Genomic DNA, 15,661 nt, shown 5'->3' on the forward strand with positions numbered 1-15,661 from the left:
ATAACAACAATGCGATACACTTTCAATAACAACAATGCGATACACTAACAATAACAGCAATGGGACACACTTACAATAACAACAATGCGATACACTAACAATAACAGCAATGGGATACACTAACAATAACAGCAATGCGATACACTAACAATAACAGCAATGGGATACACTAACAATAACAACAATGCGATACACTTTCAATAACAACAATGCGATACACTAACAATAACAGCAATGGGATACACTAACAATAACAGCAATGGGATACACTAACAATAACAGCAATGGGATACACTAACAATAACAGCAATGGGATACACTAACAATAACAGCAATGGGATACACTAACAATAACAGCAATGGGATACACTAACAATAACAGCAATGGGATACACTAACAATAACAGCAATGGGATACACTAACAATAACAGCAATGGGAAACACTAACAATAACAGCAATGGGATACACTAACAATAACAGCAATGGGATACACTAACAATAACAGCAATGGGATACACTAACAATAACAGCAATGGGAAACACTAACAATAACAGCAATGGGATACACTAACAATAACAGCAATGGGATACACTAACAATAACAGCAATGGGATACACTAACAATAACAGCAATGGGATACACTAACAATAACAGCAATGGGAAACACTAACAATAACAGCGATGGGATACATTTTCAATAAGAGCGATAGGAAACACTTACAATGACAACAATTGGATACAATAACAACAATGGGATACACTTACAATAACAGCAATACGATACACTTACAATAACAGCAATGGGATACAATTACAATAACAGCTAATGGATACAATAACAATAACAGCAATGGGGTACACTTACTATATCAGCAATTTGAAAGCCATTATTAAGTCATAATAGCATGGTATCTGAACAACAATCATTCTGCTTGAGTAAACGAGGTGCAAATAAAACATAAACAAACAAGCCAATTTGTTGACTTGATATCCCTCGTTGTATGAGTATGACTAATTCAAGACACGATGTAACGTCATTTGACAAATCATTAAAGGTATTTGAGAAAAAGATTTACAATATCATAATTCAGTATCACATAATTAGACTGGTGAAATGTTATCTTAATCATTTTCTTGCTGGCATAATCATCAATGTCACGACATATAAAAATCTAACAAATCCGTATGAAGTATGCCAATTGTATATGTACAGACCAAAATGTATCAGCAGGCTTTAAAAGTAGTATTCTCCAATTACATGTTGCCTTATTTTGCTTTATTTTTATTTTACAGAGGCTGGTGTCCATATAATTTAAAAACTTACAAACACATTTTGGTAAAAATTTGTTAATGACAACATTATGTTCATACAAGTATTTCTAGCATTATCAGACTGGATTTTCTTGTGTTTACAACGTTGAAGGAAAATGTGTATGAGGGTCGCATGCTTGCAACAAACGCCATGAATAAAATTACATAGTAAGATTCATTCATATATTAAAAGGCTTATAATGGCTTGAAAGAACAACATTTATGCTCAGTAAAGAGAAAACAAGAGCTGTCCGTAAGACAGCGCGCTCGACTTTTTTATTGCTTGCCAATAAAAAAAGTTTTTGCAGTAAAAGGCAATACAAGAATCTCTGTATTTTTAAAGTGAACAATGGCCATGAGCATTAAGATATTTAGTGAAGAATTATTTTACTGAATTGTGTGATACCCTTGAACACTGCAGCAAAGTTTGAAATGTTTAAGTCAAAAGAGGGCTGGTAAGAAAGAAAAAAAAACTGAGTTGAGCCTTAAATAAATTTGGGAATCATGATTGTAAACAAGTATTCCAACTTTCAAATTAATATCTCAAACAGTTCAGTCAAAAAGTGGACTGGTACTAAAAACTTAACCAAGATTCTAAGTCGATAAAAGGCCTTAATTTTTAAAACAAATCCTTGACAGAGTTACCTTCTCTTGCGTACAGATGGGGGTAATGATGTGAAATAGCATTAAAAGTTTCAAAGCAATATCTCAAAGGGTTAAGGCAATAAGTGGATTTTACCCATATTCAATGTATTTTCTAAGTCAAAAAGGGGCATAATTCTGTCAAAAACCTTGACAGAGTTATGTCCTCTTGTCTGTTGATGAAGGTCGTGATGGTAAACAAGTATGGTCAGTTTCAAAGCAATACCTCCAATGGTTTTGAAATAAAGTGAGGTGGTACAAAAAACTTAACCAAGCTCAATACACTTTCTAAGTCAAAAAAGGGCCATAATTCTGTCAAAAACCTTGACAGAGTTATGTAACTCTTGTCTGTAGATGGAGGTTATGATGGTGAACAAGTATGGTAAGTTTCAAAGCCATACTTGTAATACTTCTGAAATAAAGTGGGGTGGTACGAAAAACTTAACCAAGGTGTGACGCCAACGCCGACGCCGACGCCGACGCCGACGCCGACGCCGGGGCGAGTAGGATAGCTCCCCTTTTCATAGAAAAGTCGAGCTAAAAATGTTGTTTCTGAATAGTATAAAATTTAACTTTATGATTTTCAAAAATAAATGACAAGGGTAAAATGATATTTTAAATTATCTTATTATTAAAGATGAAGATGGACCTGGAGCTTTCGCTTAAGATGGTGAACATCTGTATAAAGGTTAAGTAATTTCAAAATAAATATAGAAATGTTTAAGTTATTGACCGCCTGAAACTTCGGTCCTTGACCTCTTTCTGTTACCTTGACATTTTAACTACGGAATTGGATTTTTCGCTTGGGAACATTTGTGTTAAGGTAGCACCCCACAGTAATGTAAGCCCCAGCTTCGAATGGCCAGGGAGGATTTCTTGGATATAGTGAATATTCTGGATTTAAATGACTGGTTTCTTTAAAATGCATTTTCAGCATGAAATTTGTTTTTGTGACATCTAATATGATCACTGGCAAATTCGAAAACATGGCCAGAAATCACATGCTGTTGATTATATATGTCAAGGCCGCCATTTTTTGTAAACATTGCTTTTAAACAGCATGCACGGGAAAAAGAAGTCATTTTACAGGGGGTACAAACTTTTAGCAGTAGCGAAAAATCTACAAGGTTGAGGACTTGTTTCTTTGTGATATTTTGCATGTATAGGGAGTTGCTAAAGCAGAGACGGTGTTCCTTTAGCCTGTATATTTGCAGATATTTTTTGCCAGAGGAGGGACGGAATGTGTTGTTTTGGGTCTCGGGCCACTGTAGATTTTGGGCTTCAACGGAATGAATTGCAACTTTTTTGACTGCCTGCCTATTGCAGGTGGGATAATTTCTTTGTAGATTTGCAATCTTATGTCATATATGTTCTCAACAAAATGTGTTTTCTTTTCCCAGGTTGTGTAGTTTGGTATCAGAATTATTAGACGTATTGCTTGTAGGACATTGACGGCAGGAACTTGAAATTAACTGTGGAGTGCTACATAAGTTATAAGAAAGACAAAATAGTTGACAGGACACGAAATATAGTCTGAACTATTTAACTTGATGTTTGCCCGGCAAACTTTCTTATCTTTGTGATTATTTGTACTAAATAATTTCTAAATATTTCTTTCGATGACAACATTATGAAATAGACAAAATAGTAGGCTACATATCTGTTTTATTTTCATTTGAATATCATTCATTTCAATGTGTGACCTTTATCTTTATGAGCTACTGCGCAATATACTGCAATAATATTATTAATGTCTACATAACTGCATATGTAATACACGGTTTAATTATTGTTCCAATGCAAAAAATACCAACAGTATGAACACCAAAAAAAATGTTATCATATTGGTCATTTACACTTCAGTGTTGTATATTCTATTTTTAAACAAGCCTTTAAATTGCTTTCAATATATGGCTAATCGAGAAAAGAAAATGTGGCTGTCGTTTTTTTACCAGTGGAATCAAGAATAGCTTGTACCTCAAATTCTGTGCCGCCAAACATAAGCTGAATTGTAGTGTTTCCAACATTCCCCTTATCATCTATGCAGTCAACGACAATCTCCCCGATTTTAAAGCAATCAGGTTCATATACAAATACAGGATTTGCTCTTTGTGATGCAAACAGCTTAAGCCCATAACTTGTTCCCTTATTGTTTGGACGTGCACAACTTTTCCTTGAAATTTCATTAAATGACATTTTCTGTCCAATATCTATTAGTTTTGTAAAGCAACCACGAACTCTTTTTATGCCGTCGTCTAGAACAATAACTTTTTCTTCTGGGTGTATCATTGGTTCGTAAATAGAATACATTTTAAATCCATATGTATACTGACTAATTCTGGTATTGATATCTTTTCTGGCATGTCCAAAAATAACGGCACCTTTCAGTACAGCGAGACCGGCATCTTCTGGTAATAATACGGTTTTCTCTTTAAACGTTGTCTTCACCGCTTCAAACAACATTGGAGACTCTGAAAAACCACCGACCATTAAAATTGTGTTCGTATTTGCTGTCGCTTTTTCTTGCAGAATTTTTCCTAAATGTTCAATCAGATGATCAGTTGTTAAGCTGAAAAGTTTTTTAAACAAACTACAATCGAACAAAACCTTATCCGCCATGAAGGTTACCTTTCCGTTCAGTTCTTTATCATTTTCAATACCATTCATCACGCTTTTCGAGTATAAATCTATGTAAATAGCAGACAGCGAAACGGGTATTTTAAGTTTTACTTTTGAACTAAGATCTGGTTTGATAGACCTTTTCTTCACTTCAAACTCTCTTTGAAGGTCAAGGAAATCATCCTTATGGTCGTCTTGAAATCTCTTCATGACATCTTTTCCAACAATTGAAGTTAAAAAATCTTGAAAAGCTTTATCAACCATTGTACCACCCCAATTTCCACCATTAGCTTGATATATCTCCTCCAATGTTCCATCAGGGCACACTTCATGAACTATAATGTCAATCGTCCCACCTAAATATAAATATCAATTAAAATTTTGTACCTTAATTAGGTAAAAACAAATGAATATTGAAAGGACTTATGCACAATACATGAAACGTCACACGCATGCAGTTATTAAATTATCTAGTACATGTTAGTGACAGCTGCCATAAATCTACATAGAAAATAATGAAAGCTTTACGTTTATGTGAATTTAGTAAATAAATGAGAAAAACTAAATTAAAACATATTATTGCATATGTCATCGTAACTAAAAAGCATCATGCAATTATATTATTGCATGAATTATATATATCAGCGTAAAACTACAATACATTTAATGATAATTGCCAACGGAATGTAGCTTTTTAGCTACACATAGTTACCTCCAGCGTCGACAACCATATACCTCGCGCCAGGTTCGAATGAAGATAGTACTTCTGAATCTGCTGTCCCATCTTTCTGTTTCTGTATTGTTAGGTATTTACAATATAAAGAAGCTGCCTCTGGCTCCAGAGCTATCATAAGATGTTGTGACTGTATACCACCCTGTAAAATATTAACATATCGTCTTTAGTACTAATCATTAATCTTATCCTTATCTGACTCAAATATGGTGGTTGATTTACTCCATGACGCATTTTGCCACGAAACTTCGAAAGCACAAATATACATTTGACGTTTCTTCGTGTTATCGCATTTTCGAAATGGACAATAAACGAAACAACGAATGAATACAAACAAATATACGACACATGTCATGTGTCATGTTTTCGCCTCTTAATTGTTGTGTAACTTCTTTTTCACATATTTGCTTTCTACCTTTGTTTTGGTTTTGTTTTTGTAATGGAAACAAACTCAACTGAAGTAAATTGAATAATTAATGAAATAGGAATGGTTTAAACAATATTAATTAATATTTTATTAACAAGTGAATGTAATCACATTTAGCAAGCTCCGTTCCCATTAATGTGCACGTCAGCTTGCACAACCGGAAAGCGACTTTGTTCTTAAATTTTGACTGTTAGATTAAAAATCATTGTTCTCGCTAAAGTTTAAAAAATCTGTTCTCTGAAAACTTTTCCTGTTTTTATAGAAATCAATTTATTTTCAATGATTTACTGATTTCTAAAGAAAAAAATATGTATTTACTTCAATAGCACATTCTCTCATAAACTGTTTAGCTGGTGGGGTCCATATTGCAGGCACAGTTAACACCCACTGTATTTCTTCCTCTTTAAGTCCTCCAGCAAGTTTCTTCTCAGATTCTTTCAGCAAATCGTCTTTGAGATATCTAATCACCATAGCAAATACACGTTTAGCGGGTAGACGTTTACCTTTGTCGTCTTCAAGCTCCTCATTTCTGGTTAGATTCTGCAAAATATTTTAGCCAGTTATATTTATTTTCACATGTTAAAATGACTAATGAATGCTACAATTTTCGGCAGTCGATTGAATTTACAGAATATGTTACAAAATGTATATTCAAATTGCAAAATTTATTTGAAGATTACGTTTCAATTGCGTAGGTACGACATACATACTTAAACAATGATGCAAAATCGGATAAAACGAGCAGCCACAAAAATAAAAACATGAAAACATGGAAACAAACAATTATATAATTTCTTAAAAGGCTAAGATTTCGATATTGCAATAGGAAAAACACTCCTATCACTGCACAAGTTAATAAATATTAATATCAATTAATCAACCGACAGGTTCTAGTGTGAAACCCGTTGTATAATATATAAAATGTTTAACTCCATTAATTACCATATTTTATCGATGATAGATCGTAACACAGTCTAGACCAATGTAACGTATAGTAATGATCTGGAATCAATTATGATTATCTTAAGTTAGATAATTATAATGTTTACATATCCTTTAAAAAAGGCTTATTGCATTCAGTATGTATGTAATTCTTAGTACTGACCACTTCACTATTACAAACAATTCTATGACTTTGACATAGTTATCCTCACTATCAAGGTAGGAGTAAAATATCTTTTTGTTTTATCACCTTGTTGTCAAAGAGCATCATTTTGAAGCGTTGGAAAAAGTAGTATGTTTTATGTTCCCCAACGTCCGCTAATTCCGCGTACCTGTCCTCTGCCTCGTAACCAAACGCTTCCAGTGTGTGTCCATCTGGTTTTATCAGAACTGTTGTCGGTGCTTTCAAAGAAATATTCTTTCCACTGTTCCTATTATGGAGAATGACACATGAATGGTATTTGGTAAAGATGGTGAAAAGTTTTCATTGGCTAATATACCAGTATTGTCTTCAGTTGTTCTTATCGGAATACCGTGAACATTCCAAAGTAATTTAGAAAAACTTGTGTATATCACAACATACTTTGATTTGCTGGAACCTGAAAGATCCCGGAATCAAATAAAGCAATTGTAAATACGTTTAAGTAAATATTGCAGATTCGTTTTGATTGTATTTGCTCGTAGTGGATAATGGTATTAGATAGGGGTGTCACGTTTATCCGTTTAAATGGGTACGGTCGGTTTTTACCTGAAAATCGGTTAGAAAATTCAATAACCGGTAATGTTTGACTAAGAAACGGAAAAGTTTTTAAATTGATTCTAAATATTACCTTAGTTTTTTATGACAAGATATGACAATTGTTTGTATATTAGTTGTATACAACAATGTATTATTTTTTTCAGATCTGATCGAATACGGTATGACCCTAGCTCCATATTCGGATAGGTGCTGTAATCATTTTGAGTACATCGAAATCTGAACAAAATGGCATATCTTGTCATAAAGAAACAAAGTTAATGTTGAAAATCTATGGATTTTGTTAGTACGGTCGGTTAAACGTTTTACCACGGTTATTACGTCGCCGTTAAAACGGTTAGCATTTTTCTAACCATGATACGCCTAGTATTAGGCTAAATAACACTAATGCCTAAAAGCAACAGGTTGAACAGCATTCAATCTTTAACAAGAAATAGAAAAATATTGTCAAACCTTATTTTCTTTTTCATCCTGAGCTATCGCAATATTATACTAAGAGATGTGAATGAAAAAAAAACTGTAATGAAAAACTGCTGAAAACTATTAGAGTTGAATAAAGAAGTGATAGATTGAAATATTAAATCGATGTGAAGTAGTGTAGGGTTTAAATGTGCAAGTAAAGATACTAGAAATAATCGGTTACAAATTTCAATAGTAAATATAAATGGGGCACCAATTAGTTTAAAAACAAACAGAATATCAATACTTTATAATTACTGAATTGTACATACCAAAATGATCATAATCGAGGGATGCTAAATGGTTCTTGTCTATATAGATGATATTAAAAGAGTGTAGGTTCAATACTAAATTTATTGAACTATTTGAATAAATGCAGCAAACTATTATTTTATTCATCGAGTTCACTTAATTCAGTAATGAACCTACACGGATATAATATTCTATTTAGCACATATTCATAATGAAGATTGTTTAAAGTGCAAAAGAATCATTTTTATTACATGCTTTTCGGTGGTTTATAGAAATATATCAGTGATATAAAACTGGTAATTTCACTGTTTGAAACAGTGAAATTACCACTATGGTAATTTCACTGTTTTGAATTTAAGCCCCTTACGTTGTTTCAGTGAAATACCAGCGTGCACAGTACTGGGTACCAACTTAATGACGTGACGTCGTAAATGACGTCACGTTGTATTATCATTTGGCGCACTTTTCATTCAGTATTAGGTTTAATGTCTTTTTAAAACGTTTCTTGTATGTAATAAAAAGAAAATTTGTTTAGTTTAGTGTAAGATCGAAATATATTTCACCTTGTGAACACCAAAAGTTTATATTTCACTCGTGGCTGCGCCACTCGTGAAATATACCTTTTGGTGCTCACTCGGTGAAATACATTTCGATCTTACACTGAACTCAACAAATATCCTCTATTTATTGACGCGCCTATAATGTAACGATAACATTTAGCGCGTCTTTACACTATGATGCATAACGCAAATGAGGTCACGTCATAATATAGCACGGCCGTGCAATTCCATTTTTATAGAGTCGCAAAATCGCAAGTGATATGTTATTGTTGTTGTTGTTTACCTACCACTGTTTGCAGGATATTTTTGTTGGATCCGATTTATAATCATGGTCAAAGGAAAAAGCCCAGCCAGAAAATGTGGTTCCAAAATCAATGGCTGCAACCATCAACTTTTTCTTTTCGTTTTTAGTTCTCTGCAATTTTAAATAGAAACATGGTTTTTAATTGTTGTTGTTGTTGTTTTTGCAAGCATTAATTTCAGCTAAAAAGTACTTCCATGGTACGGGATTCTACGGTGGCACAAAGGTGACATGTGTGTGTTTTTATTTATCTCGTGGCAACGAGATACTATGTCGTGGCCACGATTTATTAAGTCGTGGCCACGAGATAGCTAAGTCGTGGCCGCGAGTTACTAAGTCATATATCATAAATAATATGGCAGAATATGCAAGAAAAAATATCTAACATATGTTTGCGGTTCGGATCGGAATATCCGTCCCTCGGGAACCCGCCCATGGGCGGTAACTCGGCAAGCCTCGTTACCGCCCAATGTCCGAACCGCAACATATGACAGATATTATTTTCTAGCACCGGTGTAAACGATAGATAATCCTGTCTGATATGCAAGAATAATAATATCTGTCATATGTTGCGGTTCGGACCGGAATATCCGTCCCGAGGGGACCCGCCCATTGGGCGTTAACGAGGCTGTACTGATAAGGGGAGATCACTGCGTAGGAGATTGCGTCATTTTAGCGCACTTTATGAATGAACCGCGTTAAAATGACGTCGTTTTAGAAGGGAAATATGTGCTTAGGATGACGTCATTTCGCCGTTGTTATTTCAGTTGTAAGTTCATACGCTATAATATTGTAAGAAAATAGTTCTGGATGAAATGACTTTAATTTCCTTGAAACCATTTTGAATATGAAATAATATGGCAGAATATGCAAGAAAAAATATCTGACATATGTTTGCGTTTCGGATCGGAATATCCGTCCCTCGGCAACCCGCCCATTGGGCGGTAACTCGGCAAGCATCGTTACCGCCCAATGGGCGGGTCCCCTCAGGACGGATATTCCGGTCCGAACCGCAACATATGACAGATATTATTTTTTCTTAATCCATTATTAAAACATTATTAATCACATGTTTGACATTTCTAAAGAATAAAATAGAATATGAATGTCTGAGACATAATGTGCTTTTAATAGTTAAAATGTAATGTTTTGTTTGCATCACATGATCTGACAGTTAACCCATTATCAAAGCAATCACAATACAAGGTAAAACATCCTATGTTAAGTACAGTTTTGTTTTTCAGTGCTGGAATAGTAGAAAAACATACATAATGGTATTCACCCGACACAATTTTGATAACATACAAATGTACATAGTAGAATTTTCTAGATTGTTCTTACTTTCGATTTCGCACTTGCCATTTTCACATCAATCTTCAATTTTACCGGATAGGTTACTGCATTCACTGAAACAATTTAAAAATATGTTTTAAAATTTATTCAATGTACATTTCCTATTTGTTCAAAAATATGTTTATATTTCCTTCGATTTTCAGAAAAGAAAAGTACGACTTATATAGGAATTTTAAAATATCATTTCCAATATTCACAATAGGTTTTTAATTCTACCTTGCACTTCTTGGTAAGGAAGTATATTATTTTTTTTTATCAAAACAAAAGGAATGATTGGATAAATCGCCACTGTATGCCAAAGATAAACGTTATTATAATATGAATAATTCCATACAAAAAATAAAGTAAATACACAAGTTTACGCAGAAAATGACCTTATTTATTATGGAAGATTCCACTACGTCTGTTTGAATTTTATTGATTTTCATTATAGATAAATTTTTTTTTAATAATTTGCAATAGATATTAAAGAAATATTGATAATTTTCAAAAACATCATTTTTTTACCTTAAACGGTTAAATAATGATAGAAAAATAGAAATATCACGTAACTGTGTTATGTACTTCATTTGGTGTAATTCCCCAGAGCTAAAACGGTAACGTACCGGAAAACGGTGTTTAGCTAGGTTTTCGAAAAGGTCAATTGATCAAACCGCAAAAGTATATGTATCTACATACAGTCGCTAGCTATATGTAAAAATAAATCTTGTCCCGGTTTTGAATTTGAAATTGCTCTTATTCATTTCAGGGATTTTGAGATAGTTATGGCATGATTAAGTATTGATATACTTATCTTGAAATAACCTAATTTATTTATCGTTACTTTGAAGTGTTTAGCTTATCAATCAGGCACATAATACAGCCGGGTCTTAAAAGGCTTGGTCTATTCATGAACACGATGGTATCAAGAAATTCTTCTTCATAATTATTTCACCTGGGAATTTTTGCCTAAAGGATGAATACTGTTATAGCTCTAGATCTGTCCCTTCCAGCACATAAACAAATTCATGAAATATTCAAACATTTGATTTAATCTTATTCGAATTAAACCGATTTATTTAAATGTTCTACCCTCGCGATTACGTTTTTATTATGCTATGGCCGTTGTAAAGACGCTTCTGGTTAATAAAATGTTACTTTTATTATAATTCTATATATTTCTGTTAATATATTATTATTAAAATCCATCAATTTATCAAACAATCAACCCTAATTAAAAAGAAAATACCTCATTAAAAGCGATTTCTCGTCATAACTGCTTAAAACGTTCCCAAATAGTTTCCTTTTCCAATTAAGGAAGTAATATATGATATAGTTCGCAATGGGCATGCGCTGGTTGTATATTTACGTAAATGATAAATATAAGTGTTGTGAATTTAAGAAATAGTCGGGGAGCGATTATTGAAGTGTAATGAACGTGTAATTTGCCATAATTTTAATAGTTTATTCAAAATTACATAACTTGAAACAATCCGGTCATTTTTATGACTTTCATTTGTTATAACTTTTATATTCACATATTCATTTTTAATTAGTTGGAATTTAATGTTTTTACTTTGGAAAGGACAAAGTCTTTAAATTCTTTCGTTATTTCCAAAGGTGTTGCAAATCTGTTGATTCGGGTATTTCGTATCAACGAAAGGTTGTCATTTATAAACTTTCTAATAAAATTTTCAATTACTTAAATGTTTTTCTTTGAGCTAAAACGACATTCACAATAAAAGAATTAAAAGAATTGCATAACGGTAAAATGAACTAAGACGAAAAAAAATTGAGTACGAAATTAAATCAACTGTTTTGTTTGTAGATCATATATATTGACTTCTTTACTTTAAAAGGATTTACATCATACTTTACATTTTGTTTCTTTTTTAAATACTTCGTATGTGCCAATATTTGCATATGACTTTAATATTTTAAACATTTTAGCGTAAAATTAAAAAATATGCTCAATATCATAATCTTTATGATACTATTTCCATGATATGCAAATAAACCTGTTTTAGTTTGGCCGTGTATCTTTTTTTAATGATACTTCTTGTTTATCATCTATTTCATATTGTTTCCGTTATAAGTCCCAGTTAATACGGAATATTTTTTTTTAATTTTATGATTTAAGGTTTTTGGGCTTCAGTGTGGCTGCTTCAATTTTGTAATGAGAATACTTAAAGATATATTATACTCAAATTTGATATTTGAAAATATTGAATTTTGCTTCATTGTTTCTTTGTAATATAAAATCAACATGTTTCGACTTCGCACAAAGTAGATACGTTATGTTTTAAACTCAAAGCATCCTATTGGAGGCCACATTACGAATATATAGTCATCAAAAACAAACTTGCAGTTTTGTTAAAGAAATAAACAATTTTACTTAACCTGTAATAGGGAATGCAGCTTCCCATGCATAGCATTCTTTTATTCAAGTAAGACATATCCATTAAGAATTCAGAGATTTCTATAAATTTCTGTGATAAAATTATTTTACTCAATTCTGTGATAAAATTATTTTACTCAAAGGTGAGCATAGCATATCCTTAATAAACCTGAAACGTTTTTTTTTTTATCTTTAATGCAATTTTAAATCATGTACCTGTACTTGTATTTTCAATCGGTGGAAACGTACAGATATACTTTTAATGTAATAAAATGTAACATTTCTATTATGTTGCCATATACTGTAAAATGGAAGTTCTAACAATTAGCTTTAGTCATGATAAAAGAAATTACGCGTGCACGACTCTACAAAACATTTATGCAACGCTATAGCAAATCATTCCTCATGCTACAGGTATTGTAACAAATATGTAAGGAAGTGGCTAATATCATTCTAGGTTTAACTTCCTTAATTATTAATATTAATACATATTTCTTAATTATTGTTCCTTCGCAAGACTTTGTGATAGTTTTTAAGATAATCAGCGGTAACCATGTGGTCTACCGACAGAAAGACGGACCAACCTGTCTGTCAGACCAACCGACATAAGCAAAACAATATACCTCCTCTTCTTCAACGGGGGGGGGGGGGGGGGGGGGGGCTTCAGCTTGGATTTATAAATATTTTTGTTTATAAAGGTAGCGTGGAAATACATTCTGTAATATGAATCTCTGTAGGAAACATTTCAAGCCTTCAATCTCATGCAAATGCAAAAAAAAAAAAATCCTTTTCGCCCACATAGACCATTTTTCTTAGGTTTGGTGAAAGCTCCATGTAAAATGCATAAAACTTAATATCACAGCTGAAACATTTAGCTTCTGCACTCAAAAGATGATGCATCTATTCACGAGCGATATTTAAGGGTAACCCAATGGTTCATAAGATGTTAATAATTATTATTATCGTTCACGTTCTGTATCAGACTGCACTGAGTTCTTTCACAGGACGAGGCGAAAAATATTTTTTATAGATTTTTATAACATCCATTGTACGTCAAGACCAATAAATTGTGTGCAAAATTGCCAAGCTTTCACTCACTCCATTTTATCCTTAATCATTATTTGTATTGTTCAAAATGACCTAAAATGAAAAGCCTGTCAATGCTTTTAACTCACTGACCTTAAATTCACACTAAATATCAATTTAATTCTTCTTCTTTCATTATTTTCTTTTTCATATAGTTCCATTTTAAAAGTCCCAGATGATCTATGCAATCTACCACATTTCAAGTTTAAACAATTTTAGACCTCAGTGGCGTTCTTTTAAGATCTCCTATTGGTCCATGTTTAACAACACTGCCACAGGTTTGTGAAAATGTTAATTATTTCCATCCATTTGTTCTCAAGTTTTAAAACCCACCCATTGGTTTATAAAAAATTTACTGAAGACCCACTCATTGGTCCATGGTAAAGAATCACCATTTGTTTGTGATAATATTTTATGACCAAACATTTAATCCACGAAGTTAAGACCAATCAAAATTATTGATGTTTTAAGACTCTATTCTAAGTGCATAACAACTCGGACTGAACTCACACTGAATCAAGATTTGTTCTTCTTGAAAGGCAGTTTCCTCAGAACAAACTAGAACTGCCACTATCATGGCGTGAATACCCCCGCATACCACTTTGTCAGAATCAACAGTGGCCATTTAGAGCTCAAGGACAACCTCCCTGCCAAATCTGAGGTTACTAAGCCAGTGCATTGCTAAGTTATGTATTCTACATGCTTCAAATGTGAAAATGTCAAAATCAATACATTGCGGACAGGACATTCTTTAGCATTTGAGAAGAAAAGCTTGCTTTTTTTGTCAAGGTCCCTGTGACCTTGACCTTTGACCCAGTGACCTCAAAAGCAATAGGGGTCACCTTATAGTCATGATCAACATCCATGCCAAATATGAAGACTGTGGGTCAAAGGAATCTTAAGTTAATGGGTGGACAAACTTTTTGAAGTCAGAGTCCCTATGACCTTGACCTTTGATCCAGTGACCTCAAAATCAAAAGGGGTCATCTTCTAATCATGATCAACATCCATGCCAAATATGAAGACTGTGGGTCAAAGGAATCTAAAGTTATTGGGCAAACAAACTTTTTGAAGTCAAAGTCCCTGTGACCTTTGACCTGGTGACCTCAAAATCAATAGGGGTCATCTACTAATCATGACTAACCTCCATTCCAAATATGAAGACTGTGGGTCAAAGGAATCTTAAGTTATTGGGCGGCCAGGTTTTTGAAGTCAAGGCCCCTGTGACCTTGACCTTTGACCTGGTGACCTCAAAATCAATAGGGGTCATCTACTAATCATGACTAACCTCCATGCCAAATATGAAGACTGTGGGTCAAGGTTATCTTAAGTTACAGGGCGGACAAGCTTTTTGAAGTCAAGGCCCCTGTGACCTTGACCTTTGACCTGGTGACCTCAAAGTCAATAGGGGTCATCTACTAATCATGACTAACCTCCATGCCAAATATGAAGACTATGGATCAAAGGAATCTTAAGTTATTGGGCGGACAAGCTTTTTGAAGTCAAGGCCCCTGTGACCTTGACCTTTGACCTGGTGACCTCAAAATCAATAGGGGTCATCTACTAATCATGACTAACCTCCATGCCAAATATGAAGACTAAGGGTCAAAGGAATCTTAAGTTATTGGGCGGACAAGCTTTTTGAAGTCAAGGCCCCTGTGACCTTGACCTTTGACCTCAAAATCAATAGGGGTCATCTACTAATCATGACTAACCTCCATGCCAAATATGAAGACTGTAGGTCAAAGGAATCTTAAGTTATTGGGCGGACAAGCTTTTTGAAGTCAAGGCCCGTGTGACCTTGACTTTTAACCTGGTGACCTCAAAATCAATAGGGGT

General features: G+C 33.5%; 1 protein-coding gene across 1 annotated transcript; it reads right to left on the reverse strand.

Annotated features, from left to right (window-relative positions):
• Nucleotides 1-719: 719 nt before the first annotated feature.
• On the reverse strand, nt 720-11,633 carry LOC132749248 (heat shock 70 kDa protein 12A-like). The gene is made up of 7 exons (XM_060738972.1): nt 11,588-11,633; nt 10,348-10,412; nt 8,993-9,120; nt 6,928-7,108; nt 6,054-6,275; nt 5,288-5,450; nt 720-4,931 (listed from the first exon to the last, which is right to left on the reverse strand). Exons 2-7 carry the CDS (start codon nt 10,366-10,368, stop codon nt 3,871-3,873), a joined length of 1,776 nt encoding a protein of 591 aa, XP_060594955.1. The 5' UTR covers nt 10,369-10,412; nt 11,588-11,633; the 3' UTR covers nt 720-3,870.
• Between the last annotated feature and the right edge of the window lie 4,028 nt (nt 11,634-15,661).

Source organism: Ruditapes philippinarum, unplaced genomic scaffold (assembly GCF_026571515.1).
Source record: "Ruditapes philippinarum isolate M1 unplaced genomic scaffold, ASM2657151v2 ctg11896_1_1_1_1, whole genome shotgun sequence".
Classification (NCBI taxonomy): Eukaryota; Metazoa; Mollusca; class Bivalvia; order Venerida; family Veneridae; genus Ruditapes; species Ruditapes philippinarum.